Below are 27,768 nucleotides of genomic sequence, written 5' to 3' on the forward strand. Positions count from 1 at the left end.
AAATGTAAAAAATCAACTGCTTAAAGTAGCAGAGATTGTGGTTTTATTGTATATAGTTAATTAGTAACAATGGCAAATAAATATATACTTTTTTATCTTTGTTATCTTTTGTGATAAAAATTATTTTAAAAACATGCAGAATACTTATGGTGGCATGCAATGAATCCTTGCAGATTGAGTGCCAGAGGGAGTTTATTAAGAAGGTTTGGCGTAATGGCGAGAATGGAGACGTCTATGACTTTGGACTCCCTCTCAACATAATTACTAAGCCTCTAGTCTCACTTCACACCAGTAGGTAAGTCAATTCTACAAGGTGCACCAAGCATCGTTTTCATTTTAAGAATTTTCAGTGTTTTGTGTAAATCCAGGGACACATTTACTTGAAGAAATCAGTAACTGTTATGGGTTGTTTTAGCTAAGGGTGAACCTTCCTAGTTCATCATATGATACCACTTTACAGTATTCTTTACTATATTCTTATATGATCTGTTGTATGGTTGGCTGACAAGTATAGTCAAAGACTGACCTGGGGAATGTATATGATCTTCTTAAGCAGATATGTGTTGTGGGATAGCAACAGTGAGTGCATAAGTTAATGGCCACTAAGTAGGTTAAAAGGTCTGGGACATCTAATTAAAGGGCCATAATAATTGAAAAATTACATGCTCTAATTCAGTAGAGCGAGTAATTTTATGACTATCGACCCTGTGCTACTGTGTGTGTAACCCAAGCAAACACACAGTACAAGTACTGCTCAGGACTTGCAGCACACTGCTGGTCCTGAGAGGAAAACACCACTGATCCAATCAGCAGCTCTAGTTATACATCTGATTTATTTGAATTTAATTTATTTGTATCTGATTTATATGAATTTAATGTAACCAGGGGTTAAGCTGTTGTTTAAATGTTTGTTTTCTAACTATTGATACTGTTTGTCTCAGGAAGGGACATATGTATCGAAACGTCACACTAAAATAAACTACTGTTTGTCTTTGAAAATCCAGTGAGTGTATACTAAGTGAGTACAGACATTTGAAACCTGGCACCCTAGTAGCTGCATGAGAAATGTGAGTACAGACTCCCACAACTATATATATATATATATATATATATATATATATATATATATATATATATATATATATATATATATATATATACAGGGAGTGCAGAATTATTAGGCAAGTTGTATTTTTGAGGATTAATTTTATTATTGAACAACAACCATGTTCTCAATGAACCCAAAAAACTCATTAATATCAAAGCTAAATATTTTTGGAAGTAGTTTTTAGTTTGTTTTTAGTTTGAGCTATTTTAGGGGGATATCTGTGTGTGCAGGTGACTATTACTGTGCATAATTATTAGGCAACTTAACAAAAAACAAATATATACCCATTTCAATTATTTATTTTTACCAGTGAAACCAATATAACATCTCAACATTCCCAAATATACATTTCTGACATTCAAAAACAAAACAAAAACAAATCAGTGACCAATATAGCCACCTTTCTTTGCAAGGACACTCAAAAGCCTGCCATCCATGGATTCTGTCAGTGTTTTGATCTGCTCACCATCAACATTGCGTGCAGCAGCAACCACAGCCTCCCAGACACTGTTCAGAGAGGTGTACTGTTTTCCCTCCTTGTAAATCTCACATTTGATGATGGACCACAGGTTCTCAATGGGGTTCAGATCAGGTGAACAAGGAGGCCATGTCATTAGATTTTCTTCTTTTATACCCTTTCTTGCCAGCCACGCTGTGGAGTACTTGGACGCGTGTGATGGAGCATTGTCCTGCATGAAAATCATGTTTTTCTTGAAGGATGCAGACTTCTTCCTGTACCACTGCTTGAAGAAGGTGTCTTCCAGAAACTGGCAGTAGGACTGGGAGTTGAGCTTGACTCCATTCTCAACCCGAAAAGGCCCCACAAGCTCATCTTTGATGATACCAGCCCAAACCAGTACTCCACCTCCACCTTGCTGGCGTCTGAGTCGGACTGGAGCTCTCTGCCCTTTACCAATCCAGCCACGAGCCCATCCATCTGGCCCATCAAGACTCACTCTCATTTCATCAGTCCATAAAACCTTAGAAAAATCAGTCTTGAGATATTTCTTGGCCCAGTCTTGACGTTTCAGCTTGTGTGTCTTGTTCAGTGGTGGTCGTCTTTCAGCCTTTCTTACCTTGGCCATGTCTCTGAGTATTGCACACCTTGTGCTTTTGGGCACTCCAGTGATGTTGCAGCTCTGAAATATGGCCAAACTGGTGGCAAGTGGCATCTTGGCAGCTGCACGCTTGACTTTTCTCAGTTCATGGGCAGTTATTTTGCGCCTTGGTATTTCCACACGCCTCTTGTGACCCTGTTGACTATTTTGAATGAAACGCTTGATTGTTCGATGATCACGCTTCAGAAGCTTTGCAATTTTAAGAGTGCTGCATCCCTCTGCAAGATATCTCACTATTTTTGACTTTTCTGAGCCTGTCAAGTCCTTCTTTTGACCCATTTTGCCAAAGGAAAGGAAGTTGCCTAATAATTATGCACACCTGATATAGGGTGTTGATGTCATTAGACCACACCCCTTCTCATTACAGAGATGCACATCACCTAATATGCTTAATTGGTAGTAAGCTTTCAAGCCTATACAGCTTCGAGTAAGACAACATGCATAAAGAGGATGATGTGGTCAAAATACTCATTTGCCTAATAATTCTGCACTCCCTGTATATATATATGTGTGTGTGTGTGTGTTTTTTTGCCTCCTCCTGGATGGTTCAAGGGGGATGAAGTCCCCCTTGTAAACTACATTCCCTAAGGTTCACTTGAGGTGGATGCCAGAGGATCAACAGGGCGCCTCCCTTGAACCCCCTAGGCAGAGGCAAAAAAAAATAGGGTAGATGGGGAAATTACAGTACATCTGGCTTTACCCACAGCCGATTGGGTAATTTCTGTTTTACCCGGGTAATCCTAGGATTACGCGGTATCTGACTTTACCTGTAACACACACATATATATATATATATATATATATATATATATATTTATATAATATAATTTGGGGTCACTTAGAAATGTCCTAGTTTTTTAAAGAAGAGCACATTTTTGTCCATTAAAATATTATCAAATTGATCAGAAATATAGTGTAGACATTGTTAATGTTGTATATGACTATGTAGCTAGAAACGGCTGTTTTTTAATGGAATATCTTCATAGGCATACAGAGGCCCATTATCAGCAACTATATGTCCTGTGTTTCAATGGCACGTTGTGTTTGCTCATCCATGTTTATCATTTAGAAAGGCTAACTGATCATTAGAAAACCTTTTTCCAATTTTGTTAGCACAGCTGAAAACTGTTGTGCTGATTAAAGAAGCAAAGAAAACTGGACTTCATTAGACTAGTTGAGTATCTGGAGTATAAGCAGTTGTGGATTTGATTACAGGCTTCAAATGGCCAGAAACAAAGAACTTTCTTCTGAAGCTCATCAGTCTATCTTGTTCCGAGAAATTAAGGCTTTTCTATGGGATAAAGAAATCAAGGTCAACAGTAAAGAGGCAACTCTGGGATGTTGGCCTTCTAGGCAGAGTTGCAAAGAAAAATCCATATCTCAGTCTGGCCAATAAAAACTTAAGATTAAGATGGACAAAATAACACAGACACCGGACAGAGGAAGAGTGGAAAAAAGTGTTAAGGACAGATTAATCTAATTTTGAGGTGTTCAGATCACAAAGAGGAACATTCGTGAGACGCAGACCAAATGAGAAGATGCTGGAGGAGTACATAACGCAATCTGTCAAGCATGGTGCAGGCAATGTGATGGTCTAGGGGTGCTTTGGTAGTGGTAAAGTGGGAGATTTATACAGCGTAAAAAGGGCCATGAAGAAGAAAGGCCATACCTGTGGATGACGTTTGATTGGAGCCAATTTTTCTCCTTCAATAGGACAATGACCTAAATCATAGCTACAAACTATGTGAGAACTATTTAGGGAAGAAGCAGCCAGCTGATATTCTGTCTTTAATGGAGGGGCCAGCACAGTCACCAGATCTCAACCCTATTGAGCTGTTGTGCCAAAGGTCTGCAAGGCTGCAATTGCTGCACATGGAGGATTCTTTGACGAAAGCAAAGTTTGAAGAACACAATTATTATTTCACTTAAAATTTATTATTTTTAACCTTGTTAAGGACTATATTTCCTATTCAAACTAATTTCATGTATGTTTCAATGGAAAATAAGGAAATGTCTAAGTGACCCCAAACTTTTGAACACCAACGTGTATATATATATATATATATATATATATACATACGTATTATATATATATATATATATATATATATATATATATATATTTATGTTATATTTTAGAAAAAGTGTATTTATGTGTATAATACTTTATTTTAATGTGTTTGTTATGTGTTTTTTAAAAAAAAATTTAACCCATGCACTTTACTTCACACCTGAAGTTGCACTAAATATACTATTACAGTTTTGGCTTGCACTCAAGCTCAAACTATAACTTTCAAATGTGCTAAAGTGAAGTTATCCGTGCTAACCCTTTTCTGGTTAAGGCACTTTACCATGGACTTGTAATATCAAAGTTGCGTGCTAATGGTAGCGTGGTCAAGAGATATTGATTATCGTGTGCGATATCATTAGCTCACCACTTGTATTCCGACCCTACATTTTTTCCATTTTTGAGAAATTTTAACATCAGTACATACATAAACAATTCCATCAGTGATTCTTGACGTATTAATGCCAGGGATTAAACTTAATACTAGTTGAAATCACATGAAATATTCATCAGTTGTTACATATTTTCCTCCCAGTTCAGCTGTAAACAATGTTCATCTCCTGGAGTTTCATCCTTCCCTGGGGTCAATTTATCTGATCTATAGAACATTGGAACATATCTGTCAAGAGTTCCAGAACATCTGCCAAGCAAAAGCAGCAAGTCAGGTTGCCAGTCTTGAAAAGCAAGTATTACTAATGGCATTAAATGAATGGAAGTCCATGCAAGACCCCCAGTCATTCTACAGTGCAAATGTTCGCAAAGATGTAAGTATTTTAGTGTATTAACAAATGTGTTATGTTAAAAGTGCAACATATACTGCTAAAACAGACATGCTTGAAATTTAGAAATAAAGATTGTCAAACAAGAATATATAAATAATGTCACTTTAAATTGACATTTCTTTTTTGGCCTAAATTTCAGTTCTCCCAAAAAGTCACTGATTCATTTTAAAGACATTGTAATCAATCTCCTACAAGAAGATTCTCACGAGCATGAAAGCTAAATTTGTCTTATAATGTATGACTAATCGATTACTTGTGGGTATGTACCATATTACTCCTTGGAATAAGCTAAGAGCTTCCCAAATGTCTTTTGAGCTCGCCTTCCACCTAAATATGCCCTCTGGCTTCCATTCTGTTTGTTCGTCTTTTAAATATTGATCAATACTTTTTCAATACAGAAGAGAAAAAAAAAATTCTTGCTCTTTACATGCGGTTTCATACTGTAGCAGATATCAGCAGCTTACTAACTCTTAGTAAGATAAGCTAGGGCTCGATAAACCCAAAAGCCAGTGAGCCACTGGCTCCTAGAATTTTACTGTTGACATCTAACTTTCTGGGTTATTCTCCATATATCTATATACAAATACCACTGTCTTGCTCATGAAAGTATGTCTGGAACTTAAATATTCTTACCGGCTCCTAAATTTTAAACAGATTTGTCAACCCCTGAGATATCCAATATCTGCAGTTGGCTAATATACTACATACAAACTCTCTAAGGCCCAAGGATCCCTTCTTTAGCGTTTGTAAGCAGCTAAAATTTTGTATTTTAATTTTGTTGAGCTGGAACCAGCTGGGACATTCTTTTGCTCCTACAGTACTCATTTCTGGCTTATGCAGGAGTTTGACTCACACAATGCCTCAAAAAAACAGAGCATTTAGTTATAGAGCAATCTCTGTGCGGGAGTTTATTGTTAGAAAGAAAAAAATAACTGAGTGTCTGAGTCTCACAGATTGACTATATGAACAGGTTAGTGATAAAGAAGTGCCAACCTTGATGAAAGCTTTATCTTATAAAAACTATCCAAAGTATTAATTTGTGCAAGAATAATATAAATGGTGGAGTCTTAAATCTATAACAATAATTCAGCTATTCCTCTAAGAGGCACTTGTTGTTTTAAATGTTCAATTTACGTGTGATGTGGAAGCTGAAGTATCAGGAACAGAGACTAAAAGAAATGGCCAAGAGATTTGAGGAAAGGGGATATCTGTTGTCTATGATCCAGAATGAGATGAGTAGGGTACAAAAAAGATATTTGCAATAAAAACAACAATAAAGGGAGCATGTCACAATGCATTGCGTGTGTTACTCAATATAACCCATATAGCAAAGAAATCTCTAGGATCATATATAAAAATTGGAATGTACTGAGGGATTGTAATCCAAATGATTTGGCCTTTAATAGTCCTCCAATGATGGCCTATAGAAGGGTACTTAATTTAAGGGATATGTTAGTTAAATGAGATGTAGGCTCTAGAAAGGTTTCCTGTCAATCATATATAACTTCTAAAAATACTGGTACCTTCCCATGTCTGGGGTTGCAGTGCGTTTATTAAAGGTAAAGAATTTCTGCATCCATTAACTGGGAAGAAATTTAAAATACGTGAACATTACTCATGTGATTCCAATGTCATTTACCTAATAAATGTCCATTCTCAAGAATTTATATAGGCGAGACTATAAGAAAGATAAGACATAGGTCTAACATCAGATGTGGGGATTTAAATGCCACAGTGTCTAACCATTTTCTGGAGGCTGGACATAACAAGTCAGCTTAGATGGCAGATCATAGATGGTTTAGGAAAACTACGAAGAGGAGGTAACAGAGAACTTTTATTAAAACAAAAGGAGTCTTTTTGGATTCACAAGTTAAACTCCATGGTACCTAAGGGCCTGAATAGGGAGCTATACTTTGCAGTGTTTCTTTAACTATGGAGGAGGTCCAATGCAGATCTAGTCTATATTAGGTTTTTAAATTTGTTTGCACTTAACTTTATATTTGGAAGAATGATATCATAAATATAATTGAATTGTTTTACAGTTAGATGCATTAGATGTAAGTGTTAGCGAGGGGGCGCCGTATCATCATGAGATTAATTGATATGTGAAGGGTTAAATCCATTACCCTATAAATGGACAGTGCAAACATGTATAGTGTAAGCATGATTAAGGGAATGGCTCCTGAAACATCGGTTTGTATTTGTATCTGTTCCTAATGTGTGAATACAAGTTTTGAAAGTCTTGGTGCTGTGGATCTGTATACTTTGGAAGTATCAGGCAGGAGAGTAATTGGTTGAGACCTCCATTAGTTTCATTTTGAGCAGTGAGAAAGGTGCTAATGGTTGATTTTTTTATACAAATGTACTAACCTCACTACATTGTGGCACACATCTGGGACTTGCTCAGGGCATTGTTTGTTTAAATAATCATGTAATTACAAGATATGTATGTTGTGTTGCTATAGAATTTCAAAACAACCAAGTAAATGTATTTTAAACAAATTAACATCCCTTTAACTGCAATTATTTTTCAATACACAAACTACACACACAATTTACCTTATTTGGAGGAGCCAATCTGGGCTTTAGTCTGCAGACAACAAGGCTATCCACGGTCATAAAGTAAATATAAACTAAATTGTTTTGCAGTTGCTATCTGCATATTTTGTCCTAGGCAAACAAGGCACTTGCCTAGGGCAGCAGATTGGAGGGGGGTGCAGCACATTTTTGTGGCTATATTTATAAGAAGCTTACAGTTATTTTAGAAGTATTATACAGGTATATAATTAGAGATTTTGCCCAAGGAGCTCACATTCTAGGGGAGTATAATAAGAAAATGTCCATGGAGCTTACAGTTTAGAGGTCATTTTGAACATTTTTTTATCTGGCTATTGCCTTTTAGTTCTGTTGGCTTTCAGTACTCAGTATTGTGTTTGGGGAAGTAAAACCTTAGGGGGGGGGCAGCAGAATTTTTAGCGCCTAGGGCAGCACAAAACCTAAATACACCACTGGCTATTTGATAAATCCAATTAGGCACACAAATGTAGCAGGGTTAGCCTGGATTTCAAGTTCTGAGATATTGCTTAGTTGTCAGAGTTAAATTAGATGAAGAGGACAAAATAAATAATCAAAATAGTCTAAACGCAATTTCTTTTCTTTTTTTTTAAATCAAAGTTTTTTTATTTAAGGTATTTAGTAATACAACATTCTTGTCATGTCAGCGAAAATACCATTACTACATTACACAAACAATCCTCTGCACAGAGTGACAAATACAGTATACATATGTGACCTCTGGAATTACACATATAAATACAGAGATAATACTCCAGAGAACTACCCAAGAATTGTTTAAATGAACCTATACATAAGAACCATATTAAATAAAAGTATTATAACAGCCATTCTTAGTGCAAGTATGGTAATCCAATTTGATACCTTAGATTTTTATTATACTTGTCGAGATGTCTGTGGTACCTCTTTGTCAGGATATACTGCCTGATATGGTGATACTTTAATCTGGCATGTTTAGAATAATAGCAAACAATATGAGAGGTACAATTCTATATCTAAAGATATATTCTCACAGCATTTAAATGTGAAAAAAGAATACAATGCTTAGCTAACAACCATATTACGTGAGTTTGAGTGACCCAACAACACTAAGTTAAATTTGATGCCTTTATGAACCGGTCACAAGAAAGCTCAGAGGTATGTGAAGAGGACTCAAAAAAATTATGATTGAAACGAGTAAGGAGATATTCATTTAGGTTTCATCATATTATTTTATCTGTACCTTTATGTCACTTAAGGCCTACATGTAGTGATTTACAGGGTCAACGATATTGCTCCTACCATAATGGTTACTGTCCCTAAACATTAAATGTTAGTGTGTTCCATATACATCAGTCTGTAAAGAATAGGCTAGGAAAGTATATATGCCGCTACTTAATCTGTGATTATAGCGTTTCTTATACCAGACCCAGATAAGGTTCTTGGTACAATTTTGAAAAAGTATTAGGTATTTAGGGGGAGAAGGTGATTAGATAGGACCTATAAGATAATATCTGCTATTGTGTCAAGCTCTCAGAAATAAGAGTGCATATGAGTAAGGACCCTTCATGTCGTTACGCTAGAGCTCTGTAATAATAGGTTCAATGATATTACTCTCCTATCACACTGCCTCGGCCGCAGGCAGTAGGACTGAGTCCTGAGATTTAGATTAAAAAAAAACCCTAGTGATCTGATATAATCTATAGGCTAATAGCTAGTCCCTCACAACAATCTATCCCTGAAAGCTATTTCTGATGTAGAGGTAGGCCAACCAAACTATCCAGAGCAACCCAGCCATCGTAACGGGGTGTTACAGAAGAGTGCCCACGTACTTATTGTATTAATACAGAAAAAAATATCTCAGAGCAATATGCATATATACCAGTAATAAAGTTAAACTGTTTCAGGGTTACTATTTAAGGCTGTGTTAACAGTAGTGGCACAATTCAAATAATCTAGATAAAAAAAGAAGACGTATATTATCTACATATTCACAGGCTGTTCAGGTACTATTCAGCAAACCGGTGTTACGGTAATATACTCATCTATGGATAGCCAATTAGAACATGTCCTCCAAATTCAACATACAGTATAACTGCTAAAAATACTTTTATCTCATAGGTCTGTCCTTCCTCTAATCAACAATATGTAATGAGATAAGTGTGTATTGCTTCTGTATATATCCTGTCAAGGAGTGCCGGTCTTCTTTTATATAATCATGCTTGAGGAAAGCAATATGAATATACCCAAATAATGAACCCAAACTTTTTCAGGACAGCTATTTTAAATTGTGTTAGCATTAGAGTCACAGTTAAAAGAATCGAAAGTAAACAGGACATATATTAACTGCAGCCCCACATGTTGTTCTAGTGCTTGTCGGCAACCAAGTTTTAGTCTACCAGTATTCTCGGCTATGTGGTTAATTCAATGGTATGTAGATAATCTCCACCCGGGTCCCATAATAGAACCCCAACAAGCGACAATGCTCGAATCCATCTTTGCCGATGATCAGCCCATATCACAGACACTGTAATGCAACTGCTCCAGGCTGCCCGGTCGCATCATAAGCGACAAGAGATGAGAATCAGACGGAGGTGCTACACAAGGGTGGCTTGGCTTCTTGAGTGGTTTAATGGGTAAGTGGCGATCCTCTTTCAGGTAGATGTGTTCTTCAGGTTTAAGATCGCTATCTAGCTTAGCAGGGCAAAAAGCTTGTACCCTCTGTGATGAGGAGGAATCAGTGTTTGTCTTGCTTGTCTCTTGTGCGGCCATATGGACCCATCTCAAACTCTCCTGCTTGTCAAACTTCCCTCAAACAGCCTGGGATCTAGTTATTTTTTCCCTTGTGTTAGTAGCGAGGGACGCACTTCTGATCACTGATATGAGCAGTACCGCATGTGCATCCACCCGTTGCATGAACGCGGTAATCAGGTCTCTAAGATCAATCATCATTATATTTATAAACAATTAGTCCAGGTCACCTTACTTATATTAGAATGTTGGAGTTAGCTATTAATGAATAGATGCTGAGAATGATAGCAGATTAGTACTGCTTTATTCGATTACGTAGGTAACTGATGGGGGTAAATTGTAGGTGTATTGATATTGCAGCCTGTATCCTCAACTAGTCTGGTTAGGGTCCAGCTGTTGCAAACGTGATAAAGAAGGTATTGTTCAGCTCCATGTCTTCTCCTTAGCTTATTTATTGAGTTGCATAGCAAGATATCATGTTAGTGAGGAGAAAATCAACAAATTATTATATTGGCTTGCGGAGCTTCTCAATTTTGCTGCTAATCATGGCCGCGATCAGGACACGTCCCCCGCAATTTCTTTTTTATGACACGATGAGTCCATGGATCATCTTAATTACTAATGGGATATTCACCTCCTGGTCAGCAGGAGGCGGCAAAGAGCACCAGAGCAAAGCTGTTAAATAGCTCCTCCCTTTCCTCCCACTCCAGTCATTCTCTTTGCCTATGTTAGTGATAGGAAGTGGCAAAGTGAGGTGTTAGATTAGATTCTTCAATTAAGAGTTTATTATTTTCAAAGTAGTGCAAGATTGTGCTGCTTTGTCCTAGGGTGTAGCCGTAGTCCATATCAGTCTCTTCAGTAGAGCATTGGTGGCTTTAGAGCAATGGGAACTTGTGGGACATAATTCTCACTGCGCCTCCCATACATTTATGATGCCCTAATCCTGATAGCCTAAACAAGATTACTTAGGCTTTATCCTTTTTCCACAGGTCTATGTGAGGGAGTGGACCTCTCAAACCTGCTGAGCTGCCCTGCTGTCGGGCAGATTTTAAAGGTAAGTGCTAACTTTTTATCTGGGTCTGGGTGATCTCAGAGGAAGTGGAGCACTTTATTAAATTCCAAAGGGGACATAACTCCTATTTCTATAGGGAGGGGACCCTGTGACAGCAAGTTGTAAGCAGGCACTGGGGCTTAGGAGACTAAGGGCTTAATCTCTATAGCTGAGTATAAGAAGAACTCAGTAGGAGGTGATATTTTTGTGACAGGTTCAGTTAGTTTCACATTTTTGGACTAAGATGCTACCTATCAAGCGGTAGCACTATTTTCACTCAGGTTGGAACAAGAGCCTCATTTACTCTCGGTGTCTATTTTTAACATTATGATAATGGCGACCGAGAGATCGATAGTGGTTACGCCCACGATAGGCGGAGCTTGGTTAGTGCTGATTTTAGGGCGCACGCTACTGTTTTTAGTACATTGTCAGTTAAGAACGACAGAGTAATTGTTATCACGCCCATTGAGGGCGGAGCTATGTTTGGTGCCGTTTTGGACTGTGCGCTTCCTATTTCTCTTCCGATATCGGAGAGGAAAGTCTTGTAGCACAGTAGTTAGTGTTGTTACTTATGTGGGACCGGACAGTGCTACTGCTGCATTCCGGATCCTTTATGAATAAAAATAGAATCCAGTATTCTTTCTCTATTCCTTGTAACGTTTTATTAATAAAGTTTGGGATTTTTAGGTTCCTCAAAGACAGATGGGCACCTCAGCAATGATTAGACTGAGGTGTAGATAGGTTTTAATATAGTTACGTACTAATTTATCTTTCTGCTGCTCTCAAAAATATAAAGTCTCATTTTAAGTTTTAAAGAGACAGTAACATTTTTTATGTGTTAACTTTTATTACAAAATTTAACATGTTTATTTGTTTAACTCAGAAGAGGTGTCTCTTGGTTTTAGGTTCTTTATAAAAATAGATTCTGAACCTACTCCTTTTTTAAGCACATGCTGTTTAGTCGTTGTTGACAAAGGTCAAGATATTGTCTCCTAATGTTTTCCTAAGAATTTATGGCCCACATTATTATTATTATTTATTATTATCGGTTATTTGTAGAGCGCCAACAGATTCCACAGCGCTATTAACAAAGGCGGAGTACAAAAAAACAGTTATAGGGATCAAATGGGTAGAGGGCCCTGCCAAGAGTTGCACTGTTGTAGTCAGCTCTTGAGAAGGTGTTCAACAAACAGCTGGACTCTTAAGCTTACATGCTAGGGGGGTTCAGGGGATAGCAATGAAGGAGAGGAACTGGTATAAAGAAAGGTTAGCGTAGGTTGTATGCATCCCTGAACAATAGAGTCTTTAGGGAGCACTTGAAGCTTTTAAAACTAGAAGAGAGTCTTGTGGAGCGAGGCAGAGTTCCACAAGATGGGAGCCAGTCTGGAGAAGTCCTGTAAACGGGAGTGTGATGAGGTGACAAGAGAGGAGGAGAGTAGGAGGTCGTGAGCAGAGCGAAGGGGACGGGAGGGAGAGTATCTGGAGACAAGGTCTGAGATATAGGGGGGGAGCAGTGCAGTTGAGGGCTTTGTATGTCAGAGTGAGAATTTTGTGTTTGATCCTAGAGGCAAGAGGAAGCCAGTGAAGAGATTGGCAGAGAGGTGCAGCAGATGAAGAGAGACTTGTAAGAAAGATGAGTCTGGCAGAGGCATTCATTAAGGATTGTAAAGGAGCTAGGCGGTAGGTGGGGAGACCAGAGAGGATAGAGTTGCAGTAATCGAGGCGGGAGAGGATGAGAGAGTGGATTAAAATCTTAGTTGTGTCTTGTGTAAGGAAATGTCTAATTTTAGAGATGTTTTTAAGGTGGAAGCGGCAGGCTTTAGCCAAAGACTGAATGTGAGGAGTGAAAGAAAGATCTGAGTCAAATGTGTCCCCGAGACATCGGGCATGCGGGGTAGGGGTAATGATGGAGTTGTCGACAGTTATAGAGAGATTGGGGGTGGAGAGTGTTGAAGAAGGGGGGGAAATACGGAGCTCAGTTTTGGAGAGATTTAGCTTGAGGTAGTGAGAGGACATCCAGTTGGAGATGTTAGAAAGACAGTTAGTGACACGGGTTAGCAAGGAAGGAGAAAGGTCTGGTGCAGAGAAGTAGATTTGGGTGTCATCGGCATACAAATGATATTGTAAACCATGGGACTTTATTAGGGAACCTAGTGATGACGTGTAGATTGAGAAGAGAAGGGGGCCGAGGACAGAGCCTTGCGGTACTCCAACAGAAAGTGGTGACGTGGGCAGAGGAGGCCCCAGAGAAGGCTACACTAAAGGTACGGTTTGACAGGTAGGAAGAGAGCCACGAGAGGGCTGTGTCACATATGCCGAAGGATTGGAGGGTTTGGAGCAAGAGAGGGTGGTCAACAGTGTCAAAGGCTGTGGACAGATCAAGGAGAACAAGCAGAGAAAAGTGGCCTTTTGATTTTTCTGTAAGTAGGTCGTTGGTAACCTTAACAATTGCTGTTTCTGTGGAGTGATGGGGACGAAATCCAGATTGCAATGGGTCAAGAAGGGAGTTTATTGTAAGGAAATGGGATAGGCGTGAATAAGCTAGTTTTTCGAGAAGCTTTGATGCAAGAGGGAGGAGGGAAATAGGGCGGTAGTTGGATGGGGAGGTAGGATCAAGGGAAGGTTTTTTGAGGATAGGTGTGACCAGTGCATGTTTCAGCGATGAGGGAAATATACCGGTGCTGAAGGAGAGGTTGAAAGTGTGTGTGAGTATAGGGGTAAGGGTGGCAGAGAGGGAGGGGAGTAGCTGTGAGGGGATAGGGTCAAGGGGACAGGTAGTGAGGTGAGAGCGCAGTATAAGTGCCGAAACTTCTTCCTCAGTAACAGGGGAGAATGAGCTAAGTTTAAGGTTATGTGGGTTGTGGTTGATTGAGAGCATTTGAGGGGGTGAGAGAATGGAATTATGTTGAGAGCTGATTTCATTTCTGATGGAGTTGATTTTGTTATTGAAGTGGTTGGCAAAGTCTTGAGCTGACAGAGAAGTTGTATTAGGAGGTGGGGGAGGGCGGAGAAGAGTATTGAAAGTGGAGAACAAACATTTTGGGTTTGAAGAAAGATTAGAGATAAGAGTAGAGAAGTAGTGTTGCTTATGGATATTAAGGGCAGAGTAGTAAGAGTTCAAGATAAATTTGTAGTGTTGAAAATCAGCTGAACTCCTAGATTTCCTCCAGTGCCACTCAGCAGTACGGGAACATCTGCATAGGTATCGTGTCAGAGGAGTATGCCAGGGCTGAGGATGAATGTTTTATTTCCGAGCTATGGTAAGAGGGGCGAGATTGTCAAGGACGGATGTAAAGGTGGAATTATAGTGGCAGACAGATTGGTCAGGGCATGAAAAGGAGGAGAAGGATGAGAGGAGAGGTTTGAGGGAATTAGAGAGCTGTTGTTGATCTAATGACGTAATGCTTCTGTGAAGTTTGGTGTGAGGAGCAGAAGGAGGGAGAGTTGTAGGGAGGGATGATATGTTGCAAGTAAGTAGATGGTGGTCAGAAAGAGGAAACGGGGAGTTTGTGAAGTTTGAGAGGGTGCATCGATAGCTAAAGATCAGGTCAAGGGAGTGACCATCTTTGTGAGTGGGAGAATCAGTCCATTGTGACAAACCAAAAGAGGAAGTGAGTTGCAGAAGTCATTTTGCAGAGGAGGCAGTGGGATTGTCAAGAGGGATGTTGAAGTCACCAAGAATGAGGGAAGGGGTGTCTGAGGAAAGGAAATAAGGTAGCCATGCGGCCAAGTGATCTAGAAATTGAGTTGAGGAGCCAGGAGGACGGTATATGACTGTGACACGAATAGAAAGAGACCCTATGTGACAGAGCAGCAGTGGATGCTGTGTCTAGGGGAGAGAGCTGGGTTTCTGTTAGGGCCAGAAGGTTGAGGGAGTGGGAGATAAAGAGGTCATGTATATAAGTGAGTTTGTTGCAAACAGAGTGAGAGTTCCAAAGTGCACAAGTGAAAGGGGAAGTGGCTTTTGATGCAAGAGGAATGTGAGTAAGGTTGTCAGAGTTTTGTTTTTTTTGAGTCTGTGGGATGGTATACATGGATGTGCATGGCTAGGTAGTTGTTGGGGACCAGGTTTAGGGGAGATGTCACCAGCAGTTAGTAGAAGCAAGAGGGAGAGTGACATAAGATGAGATACAGATTTGCAGTAGTGAGACTGCTTTTGAGACAAGGTGCAGGGGGGAGAGAGAGTGTTTAGGAATAGGTAAAGTTCATGAGTACAAAAGTTATGTGAGTTTAAGAGAGATGGGCTAATGAACAGTGCAGGTGGAGAGGGAGAAGGAGTAATTGAATAAAGTAATTTGCTATAGAGACAAAAGGCAGCAAAAAGGATTAAGAAGATATTAGGCATTTTTACAAAAGAGGGAACCAGTTAAACACATAAGACACAGTATTACAGTAGCAATTGCATTTGAAAACAGTAAGGTATATCAAACATAATATTACAAAGGTACTTGCCTTGTGTCTTGCCCCTTGCCCAATCCTTGTTCAATTCTTGTATATTGTCTATTGCTAGTGAATCACTTATAAAATGTTCACTTAATTCTTGTATAATTCTATTGCTAGTGAATCACTTATAAAATGTTCACTTAATTCTTGTATAATTCTATTGCTAGTGAATCACTTATAAAATGTTCACTTAATTCTTGTATAATTCTATTGCTAGTGAATCACTTATAAAATGTTCACTTTGAAAATGTGAACATATGTTGTTATAGCAATGCACAGGCCAGTGCAATGCACAGGCCAGACTGGTGTGAAATATATGCAGGGAGGGCAGTCAGCTGAGTCCACTAAATTTAGTTGATTGCTAATCAAAGACAATTGGAAAGGCCAATTGGAAAGTTAGATTCTGGTCTGGTCAGGGTGAGATGTTAAGTAAACAGACAATAAAATTTGGGGGAGGTTAATTCTATGGAATAAGACAGCTATACATTTTAGAATAATAGCAAGTATAGATAAGGATTGAACATCACATGGCAATTAAATGAACATTAGAAATAACACATTGGATAACAGTACAACAGATGTAGGACTAAATTAACAAACTAAAATCATTTGCTCTATGTAAATATTCATGTACCAGAAGAGAGTTACAGGAGAGTAAAAAACACCAGAGAGCAGTGAATAGTTGCAGATTGCCAGGGTCTCTATTCACGTACCAGAAGAGAGTTACAGGACAGTAAAAAACACCAGAGAGCAGTGAATAGTTGCAGATTGACAGGGTCTCTATTCACGTACCAGAAGAGAGTTACAGGAGAGTAAAAAACACCATAGAGCAGTGAATAGTTGCAGATTGACAGGGTCTCTATTCACGTACCAGAAGAGAGTTACAGGAGAGTAAAAAACACCAGAGAGCAGTGAATAGTTGCAGATTGACAGGGTCTCTATTCATGTACCATAAGAGAGTTACAGGAGAGTAAAAAACACCAGAGAGCAGTGAATAGTTGCAGATTGACAGGGTCTCTATTCACGTACCAGAAGAGAGTTACAGGAGAGTAAAAAACACCAGAGAGCAGTGAATAGTTGCAGATTGACAGGGTCTCTATTCACGTACCAGAAGAGAGTTACAGGAGAGTAAAAAACACCAGAGAGCAGTGAATAGTTGCAGATTAACAGGGTCTCTATTCACGTACCAGAAGAGAGTTACAGGAGAGTAAAAAACACCAGAGAGCAGTGAATAGTTGCAGATTGACAGGGTCTCTATTCACGTACCAGAAGAGAGTTACAGGAGAGTAAAAAACACCAGAGAGCAGTGATTAGTTGCAGATTGACAGGGTCTCTATTCACGTACAAGAAGAGAGTTACAGGAGAGTAAAAAACACCAGAGAGCAGTGAATAGTTGCAGATTGACAGGGTCTCTATTCACGTACCAGAAGAGAGTTACAGGAGAGTAAAAAGCACCAGAGAGCAGTGAATAGTTGCAGATTGACAGGGTCTCTATTCACGTACCAGAAGAGAGTTACAGGAGAGTAAAAAACACCAGAGAGCAGTGAATAGTTGCAGATTGACAGGGTCTCTATTCACGTACCAGAAGAGAGTTATAGGAGAGTAAAAAACACCAGAGAGCAGTGAATAGTTGCAGATTGACAGGGTCTCTATTCACGTACCAGAAGAGAGTTATAGGAGAGTAAAAAACACCAGAGAGCAGTGAATAGTTGCAGATTGACAGGGTCTCTATTCACGTACCAGAAGAGAGTTACAGGAGAGTAAAAAACACCAGAGAGCAGTGAATAGTTGCAGATTGACATGCAGTGCCCTGTGCTTTTACTCCACCTGGAGTTACCTGATTTTTCCCTCTGTAGGAAAAAATACAAAAAGGACATGTATCTTGGAAGAGGAGGATACTTAGGTAGCATTTGAAAGGGAATTCTCAGATTCAGATGGGGTAATACCTTTATCTGATACTGAGGTTGTTTTCCTTCAGTTTTTGCTTGAATACCTCCAATTATAACTTGTAGAGGTTTTAGCTACCTTGGATGACTCTGTTACTACCGGAGTAGTTGATCCTAGAGATTCCAATAAATTATAGTATATGGGCCCTTCATGGTAGAAGTATTTCCTGTACCAGATAGGGTTATACAGATATTTGCTCAGGAATGGGAGACCGGGTATCCCTTTTGCTCTCCTTCCCTATATTTAAGAGGATGTTTTCTCTATCAAGACTCTATCAAGAAGCCAGAGGGGGGATAGTAGTTCCTTTTGGATGCTATGCAGGATAAGGACCCTATGATCGGAAGTTAGGGGGTTTACATTGACAACCTGCGGTTGGTATAGCATCTGTCGCCAGTTCGGTGGTGTATTGGTTTTATGCATTATCTGTTTCAGTTGAACAGACATCCCTCTCGTAGGGATAGAATAGTTGCCCTTAAGTTTGTAAACTCCTTTAACTCAGAGTTTTCTTAAGCTGGGAGCTATTACTCAGGCTTTGCCATATTAGCCACAGAGCAGTATGGTTAAAATCTTGGTCTGCGGATGTTTCATCTTCAGGATAAGATATATAAGCGTTCGAACGTCAGAGAGAATTTTAGGTTCTTTCGAGAATTTTAGGGAAGTCCTTCCCTCCTTCTCCCAAGCAGGAGAAGTCTATGCCTTTATAGAAAACCCAATAAGTCTTAGAATAGGGGAAGTCAGTCCTAGAAGCTTGCCATTGAATCAAGGATAGCATGAAGGTCAGGCCCCTGTTCGAGATATTTAGGATCCCTGGGCAGTAGACATAGTGTCCCAGGGATGCAGTCTGGAGTTCAAGGTTTTCCTCCCAGAGGCAGGTTCTACTTTCAAGATTATCTGCAGACCCGACAGAAAGAGAGGCGTTCTTACACTGTGTAAAAGACCTCTCAGACCTGGGAGTGATTGTTCCTGTTACAGTACAGGAACAGGGTCAGGGGTTTTATTCCAATCTCTTAAAGAGAGGGAACCTTCAGACCAATTTTAAGAGGAGGCAGTCAAGAGCCTTAAAAAATTTCTCAGAGTACCGTCCTTCAAGATGGATACTATTCGTTCCATTCTTCCTTTTGATCCAAGAGGGTCAATTGTGTCAACAGTGGATTTAAAGGACGTTTAAGTTCCTAAGATTTGCCTTTCTGGACAAACTCTTCCAGTTTGTGGCTCTTCCTTTTGGTCTTGGCACTGCTTCCAGAATTTTCACAGAGGTTCTGGGATCACTGTTAGTGGTGCTTTGTTTATGGGACATTGCAGTGGCGCCCTATGTGGTCGACACCCTAGTCCAGGCACCATCATTACAACAAACAAGATCCCATACGGGTCGAGGTCCAGGGACCCCCAGGCGGAACTGATAGATGCTCTGGCGGTCCCTTGGACCTTCAGTCTAGCATACCTATTTCCTACGTTTGCGCTTCTTCCTCGGGTCATTGCTCGAATCAAGCAGGAGAGGGCGTTAGTGATCCTCTTTTCTCCTGCTTGGCCTCGCAGGATTTGGTATGCAGATTTGGTGAACATGTTATCTCTGCCACCTTTGAGACTTCCGTTGAGGAGGGACCTTCTAATCAAGGGCCCTTCCTTCACCCAAATCTAGTTTCTCTGAAGCTGACTGCTTGGAGATTGAACGTTTAATTTTATCCAAGCGGGGGGTTTTCTGACTTGGTCATAGAGACTTACGAGCCTGTATCTAGAAAGATTTCCCATAAGATTTGGCATAATTATTTCTATTGGTGTGAATCCAAGGGCTACTCATTGAGTAGAATTAGGATTCCTAGAATTTTGCTTTTTCTCCAAAAAAGTTTGGAGAAAGGTTTATCGACAAGTTCCCTAAAGGGTCAAATCTCGGTTTTATCTATTTTGTTACACAAATGTCTGGCGGATGTCCCAGATGTACAATCTTTTTGTCAGGCCTTGGTCAGGATTAGGCCTGTGTTCAAGACAGTTACTCATCCAGTCTTAATTTAGTTGGGCTCCGTTTGAGTCTATGCATTCATTAGATATTAAATTGTTATCTTGGAAATCTTATCTTTTATTTCTTGTTGCTATTTCATCTGCTCGTAGAGTGTCAGAGCTCTCGGCATTGCAGTATGAGTCTCCTTACCTTAGTTTCCATTCAGGTAAGGTAGATTTACGTACTAAATTAGGATTTCTTCCTAAGGTTGTTTCTGATCGGAACATTAATCATAAGATTGTTGTTCCTTCTTTGTGTCCTAATCCTTCTCAGAAAGAACGACTTCTGTACAATTTGGACGTGGTCCGTGCTTTAGAGTTTTTTCCTGCAGGCGACTAAGGACTTTCATCAGTCTTCTTCTTTGTTTGTGATTTTCTCAGGAAAATATAAGGGACAGAAAGTTATGGCTACTTCTCTTTCTTTTTGGCTGAAGAGTATCATATGGTTTACATATGATAATGCTGGACAGCAGCCTCCTGAGAGAGTTACGACTCATTCCACGAGGGCTGTTGCTTCCTCTTGGGCATTCAAAAATGAAGCTTCTGTGGATCAGATTGGCAAGGCTGCACTTTTGCCTCTTCTGAGGCCACCTTTGGGAGAAAGGTTCTTCAAGCAGTGGTGCCTTCCGTTTAGGTTCCCTGTCTTGTCCCTCCCGTATCATCTGTGTACTCTAGCTTGGGTATTGAATCCCATTAGTAATTAAGATGATCCGTGGACTCAGCGTGTCATAAAAAAGAAAATGTATGCTTACCTGATAAATTTATTTCTTTTTTGACACGATGAGTCCATGGCCGCCCTGTTCTTGTAAGACAGGTTGTGGGTTGTTATAAACTTCAGACACCTCTGCACCTTGGTTTTTCCTTTCTATCCTTAACTCCGGTCAAATGACTGGAGTGGGAGGGAAGGGAGGAGCTATTTAACAGCTTTGCTGTGGTGCTCTTTGCCGGCTCCTGCTGACCAGGAGGTGAATATCCCATTAGTAATTAAGATGATCCGAGGATTCATCGTGTCAAAAAAGAAATACATTTATCAGGTAAGCATAAATTTTCTTTTTTTTCTTTAATGATTCAGATAGAGCATGCAATTTTAAGCAACTTTCGAATTTACTCCTATTAAATTTTCTTCGTTGTCTTGCAATCTTTATTTAAAAAGCAGAAATGTGATGCATAGGAGCTGGCCCATTTTGGGTTGAGAACCTGGGGTTATGCTTGCTTATTGATGGGTTAATGTCAGCCTCCAATAAGCAAGCGCTATCCATGGTGCTGAACCTAAAATGGTCTGGCTGCTAAGATTTACATTTTAAATTTTAAACAAAGATAGCAAGAGAACAAAGAAAATTTGATAATAGGAGTAAATTAGAAAGTTGCTTAAAATTGCATGCTCTATCTGAATCATGAAAAGAAAAAAAATTGGGTTCAGTGTCCCTTTAAGCTCCCTGCCTCCTGTTATTCTAGTGTATATGATGAAATCATGTTGTCTTATTCCAAAGACAACATGAGTTTAATGTAAATACAAGACTTAAAAGAAAGGTTTCTGCATACTGACTGGCTACATTTTGAACATTCTTATTACTCACTTTCATTGGTCACTTGTTTTCTGGCACTTATCAATGTTATTTTTATGATGAGCTGTCTGTAAGCTTTTCTCTTATTGTGATTATATCTTATATAATATTTAATGCTTTTTAAGGGCTGCATGGGGGCAGTAAAAGACAGTGAAATCAAAATATGTATGCAATAGAAAGCCTCCTTATTTAAGTTCTTTTGACAGACTTGCATTTTAGCCAATGAGTGCTTACTCCCCTAGGTATCTTCACGTGCTCAATGTTATCTATATGACACACATGAACTAATGCCCTCTAGTGGTGAAAAACTGTCAAAATGCATTCACATAAGAGGTGGCCTTCAAGGTCTAAGAAATTAGCATATGAGCCTATCTAGGTATTCCTTTCAACTAGGAATACCAAGAGAACTAAGCAAAATTGGTGATAAAAGAAAATTGGAATGTTGTTTACAATTACATGCCCTATTTGAATCATGAAGGTTTATTTTGGACTTAACTGTCCCTTTAATCTATATTTTCACTTTCATATCAATACTCAGTCATTGTGTGTCTATTAATCAAGATAGCAGTAGCATGATGGAACAGTTAAAATGATATTATAGAATGTTTATCCATTACATTATATTATTACAGCTGTCTTGATCAACTTTGCTTACCTACTTGCTAGTTATAAGTATACTCTTTTCTTTTTTACTCTAAAATTGGTTACATTGGTTACATGGACTGAGTTTGCCAACTATTATTACCACAGTAGCCTGCCTTTAAAATATAATTGTTAAGACTATTATCTAGTGCTGTTTGCTTACTGTTTTCCTGAATGACAGTTATTTGAAGACGTGGTTGCTGAAGATCCTTTGTTAATAAGAGAAATTTGCCTGTCTGCATTGGAGTCCGAAACAGATGAAGAAAAAAGACAAAGCAGAGCAAGACCAGTTTTTGTGTTGGACACATTCTCCAAGATTCTTGAGTTGATAACTCTGCGTCATCGGTTAATTGAGACTGCAGCAGAAACAGCAGTTTTGTCCAGGTGAGCGGGCACTATTGAAACAATCACATGACTCAGGTATTTCAAACCACAAACAAGGTCTACAATCAAATTAGTTATTAACATCAACATCCAACGTTAAAAAAGCCACTTCCTATCACAATGGTTTGCAAAATTATCATAAGACTTAAATCAATGTTGGATTGTCTTTTAAAATAAAAATAAAATGCTGATCCACTATTGAAAAAACCTTCTGTACCTGCTGGAATTAAAGTGATGGTAAACTTTACATGTTTTAAAATCAGGTCCGGAATCTAAGAATTATTTTACAGGGACTTTAACTGATCAATTCTAATGAGGATGCGCTGTAACTTACTTTTTCTAATACCCCGTGCTCCTAATACCCACTTTAAAACTCATAGGGCTAGATTGGAAGTGGAGAGTTATTTATTGCTCCCGCTTGAGCGTTAACTAATCAAATGCCATATATGTAATCTTTGCCATTAAAAAATTATATGTGTACCTTTTTTGTTTTTAATCCATCTGTGACAGGGTTAAATTAGTTCTTATAGTAATGCTTCTATTGCAATGTTATGCCGGCCCACTTGGATGAACTTTTTTTTCTTATTATTTTTATGACAATTCCAGTGAGCATCCAATTAACGTGTGTGTCATATGACAATCTTGAAGTCCAGCCCCTTTAAATCCCTGACGCCTAGATTTAGAGTTTTGTCGGTAACGATCCGCGTAGCTAACGCTGGCTTTTTTCTGGCCGCACCTTTTAAATACCTCTGGTATTGAGAGTTCACAGAATGGCTGCGTTAGGCTCCAAAAAGGGAGCGTACAGGCATATTTACCGCCACTGCAACTCTCGATACCAGAGTTGCTTACGGACGCGGCCAGCTTCAAAAACGTGCTCGTGCACGATTCCCCCATAGAAAACAATGGGGCTGTTTGAGCTGAAAAAAAACCTAACACCTGCAAAAAAGCTGCGTTCAGCTCCTAACGCAGCCCCATTGTTTGCACCTAACACTCTAACATGTACCCCAAGTCTAAACACCCCTAACCTTACACTTATTAACCCCTAATCTGCCGCCCCCGCTATCGCTGACCCCTGCATATTATTTTTAACCCCTAATCTGCCGCTCCGTACACCCCCGCCACCTACATTATCCCTATGTACCCCTAATCTGCTGCCCTAACATCGCCGACCCCTATATTATATTTATTAACCCCTAATCTGCCGCCCCCAACGTCGCCTCCACCTAACTACACTTATTAACCCCTAATCTACCGACCGGACCTGAGCGCTACTATAATAAATGTATTAACCCCTAAAGCTAAGTCTAACCCTAACACTAACACCCCCCTAAGTTAAATATAATTTAAATCTAACGAAATAAATTAACTATTATTAAATAAATTATTCCTATTTAAAGCTAAATACTTACCTGTAAAATAAACCCTAATATAGCTACAATATAAATTATAATTATATTATAGCTATTTTAGGATTAATATTTATTTTACAGGTAACTTTGTATTTATTTTAACCAGGTACAATAGCTATTAAATAGTTAAGAACTATTTAATAGCTAAAATAGTTAAAATAATTACAAAATTACCTGTAAAATAAATCCTAACCTAAGTTACAATTAAACCTAACACTACACTATCAATAAATAAATTAAATAAAATACCTACAATTACCTACAATTAAACAACACTACACTATCAATAAATGAATTAAATAATTCCTACAAATAAATACAATTAAATAAACTAACTAAAGTACAAAAAATAAAAAATAACTAAGTTACAAAAAATAAAAAAATATTTACAAACATTAGAAAAAAATTACAACAATTTTAAACTAATTACACCTACTCTAAGCCCCTAATAAAATAACAAAGACCCCCAAAATAAAAAAATGCCCTACCCTATTCTAAATTACAAAAGTTCAAAGCTCTTTTACCTCACCAGCCCTGAACAGGGCCCTTTGCGGGGCATGCCCCAAAGAATTCAGCTCTTTTGCCTGTAAAAAAACACATACAATACCCCCCCCAACATTACAACCCACCACCCACATACCCCTAATCTAACCCAAACCCCCTTAAATAAACCTAACACTAAGCCCCTGAAGATCTTCCTACCTTATCTTCACCATACCAGGTTCACCGATCGATCCAGAAGAGCTCCTCCGATGTCTTGATCCAAGCCCAAGCGGGGGGCTGAAGAGGTCCATGATCCAGCTGAAGTCTTCATCCAAGCGGGAGCTGAAGAGGTCCATGATCCGGCTGAAGTCTTCTATCAACGGCATCTTCAATCTTCTTTCTTCAGGATCCGTGTTCATCCCGCCGACGCGGAACATCCATCTTCACCGACGACTTCCCGACGAATGACGGTTCCTTTAAGGGACGTCATCCAAGAAGGCGTCCCTCGAATTCTGATTGGCTGATAGGATTCTATCAGCCAATCAGAATTAAGGTAGGAATATTCTGATTGGCTGATGGAATCAGCCAATCAGAATCAAGTTCAATCCGATTGGCCGATCCGATCAGCCAATCAGATTGAGCTCGCATTCTATTGGCTGTTCCGATCAGCCAATAGAATGCGAGCTCAATCTGATTGGCTGATCGGATCAGCCAATCGGATTGAACTTGATTCTGATTGGCTGATTCCATCAGCCAATCAGAATATTCCTACCTTAATTCCGATTGGCTGATAGAATCCTATCAGCCAATCGGAATTCGAGGGACGCCATCTTGGATGACGTCCCTTAAAGGAACCGTCATTCGTCGGGAAGTCGTCGGTGAAGATGGATGTTCCGCGTCGGTGGGATAAACACGGATCCTGAAGAAAGAAGATTGAAGATGCCGTTGATAGAAGACTTCAGCCGGATCATGGACCTCTTCAGCTCCCGCTTGGATGAAGACTTCAGGCGGATCATGGACCTCTTCAGCCCCCCGCTTGGGCTTGGATCAAGACATTGGAGGAGCTCTTCTGGATCGATCGGTGAACCTGGTATGGTGAAGATAAGGTAGGAAGATCTTCAGGGGCTTAGTGTTAGGTTTATTTAAGGGGGGTTTTGGTTAGATTAGGGGTATGTGGGTGGTAGGTTGTAATGTTGGGGGGGGTATTGTATGTGTTTTTTTTTACAGGCAAAAGAGCTGAATTCTTTGGGGCATGCCCCGCAAAGGGCCCTGTTCAGGGCTGGTAAGGTAAAAGAGCTTTGAACTTTTGTAATTTAGAATAGGGTAGGGCATTTTTTTATTTTGGGGGTCTTTGTTATTTTATTAGGGGGCTTAGAGTAGGTGTAATTAGTTTAAAATTGTTGTAATTTTTTTCTAATGTTTGTAAATATTTTTTTCTTTTTTGTAACTTAGTTCTTTTTTATTTTTTGTACTTTAGTTAGTTTATTTAATCGTAGTTATTTGTAGGTATTGTATTTAATTCATTTATTGATAGTGTAGTGTTAGGTTTAATTGTAGATAATTGTAGGTATTTTATTTAATTAATTTATTGATAGTGTAGTGTTAGGTTTAATTGTAACTTAGGTTAGGATTTATTTTACAGGTAATTTTGTAATTATTTTAACTATTTTAGCTATTAAATAGTTCTTAACTATTTAATAGCTATTGTACCTGGTTAAAATAAATACAAAGTTACCTGTAAAATAAATATTAATCCTAAAATAGCTATAATATAATTATAATTTATATTGTAGCTATATTAGGGTTTATTTTACAGGTAAGTATTTAGCTTTAAATAGGAATAATTTATTTAATAAGAATTAATTTATTTCGTTAGATTTAAATTATATTTAACTTAGGGGGGTGTTAGTGTTAGGGTTAGACTTAGCTTTAGGGGTTAATCCATTTATTAGAATAGCGGCGAGATTCGGTCGGCAGATTAGGGGTTAATAATTGAAGTTAGGTGTCGGTGATGTTAGGGAGGGCAGATTAGGGGTTAATACTATTTATTATAGGGTTATTGAGGCGGGAGTGAGGCGGATTAGGGGTTAATAACTTTATTATAGTAGCGGTGAGATCCGCTCGGCAGATTAGGGGTTAATAAGTGTAGGTAGCTGGCGGCGACGTTGTGGGGGGCAGGTTAGGGGTTAATAAATATAATATAGGGGTCGGCGGTGTTAGGGGCAGCAGATTAGGGGTACATAAGTATAACGTAGGTGGCGGTCGGCAGATTAGGGGTTAAAAAATTTGAATCGAGTGGCGGCGATGTGGGGGGACCTCGGTTTAGGGGTACATAGGTAGTTTATGGGTGTTAGTGTACTTTAGAGCACAGTAGTGAAGAGCTTTATAAACCGGCGTTAGCCCAGAAAGCTCTTAACTACTGACTTTTTTCTGCGGCTGGAGTTTTGTCGTTAGATTTCTAACGCTCACTTCAGACACGACTCTAAATACCGGAGTTAGAAAGATCCCATTGAAAAGATAGGATACGCAATTGACGTAAGGGGATCTGCGGTATGGAAAAGTCACGGCTGGAAAGTGAGCGTTAGACCCTTTCCTGACTGACTCCAAATACCGGCGGTAGCCTAAAACCAGCGTTAGGAGCCTCTAACGCTGGTTTTCACGGCTACCGCCAAACTCTAAATCTAGGCCTTAGAAAGCCTACGTAGAGAGTGTGTGGGACTGCTCTATACATCACAGCCCAGCCAAAAGAGGAAATGAAGGGGCATGGAGGAATAGACAATACCAATTAGGATTATAAATCTTTTATTAGAAAATATATATACATTTAAAAAATATATATATATGTGTTTTACTTGCAAACTAATATATTCTTCATTGCAACAATCTTATAGTCTGAATTTTACAATCACTTTAACTGCGCTAGAAGTAAGCTTTTTGTGTTTTTCAGGTTGCACTCGTATTATGAGTTGAAAGTAAACTGTTTTCGCTAACCTGACAAGCGCAAAAAGCCGAACTTAGAATATCTTGTGCATGTTCACTTGTGCCCCCATAGAAGTCAATGGAGCAAACAAAATGGGAAAAAAAACTAACACCCAATATGCATGCAAACCCGATCACATATTCTCATGTGCGCTAACCCGGCATAAAAATATGAATATTTCACATACCAATGTTCGTCACATAGCAGAATGTGTTCTATTTATCCATAAATACATATTTCTACATATGGGATTGTATTTTGACACAATATATATTTATCCCTATATATATATATATATATATATATATATATATATATATATATATATATATATTCACACATACATGATTATGTATAACAATATGTTCTGCCTTTTGGAGAACATTAGAATGTGAAATATTTACACTAAATACACAGTATAACATCTTATTAAATATGAATAATGCATAAATATGATTTTACATGTTTCATCTACTTAACTTTGCCTAA

The 27,768-nt window shown here is 38.9% G+C and overlaps 1 protein-coding gene across 1 annotated transcript in view; it reads left to right on the forward strand.

The window, feature by feature from the left end:
- The window catches only part of LOC128657700 (uncharacterized), a 114,017-nt gene that overhangs the window by 25,368 nt on the left and 60,881 nt on the right, over positions 1-27,768 (forward strand). Inside the window, exons 6-8 of the mRNA XM_053712103.1 lie at positions 174-295; positions 4,830-5,058; positions 22,205-22,407. Coding sequence (XP_053568078.1) covers positions 174-295; positions 4,830-5,058; positions 22,205-22,407 — 554 coding nt within the window. The remainder of the gene's footprint in view (positions 1-173; positions 296-4,829; positions 5,059-22,204; positions 22,408-27,768) is intronic.

The sequence above is a fragment of the Bombina bombina genome, chromosome 4 (genome assembly GCF_027579735.1).
Source record: "Bombina bombina isolate aBomBom1 chromosome 4, aBomBom1.pri, whole genome shotgun sequence".
Taxonomy (NCBI): Eukaryota; Metazoa; Chordata; class Amphibia; order Anura; family Bombinatoridae; genus Bombina; species Bombina bombina.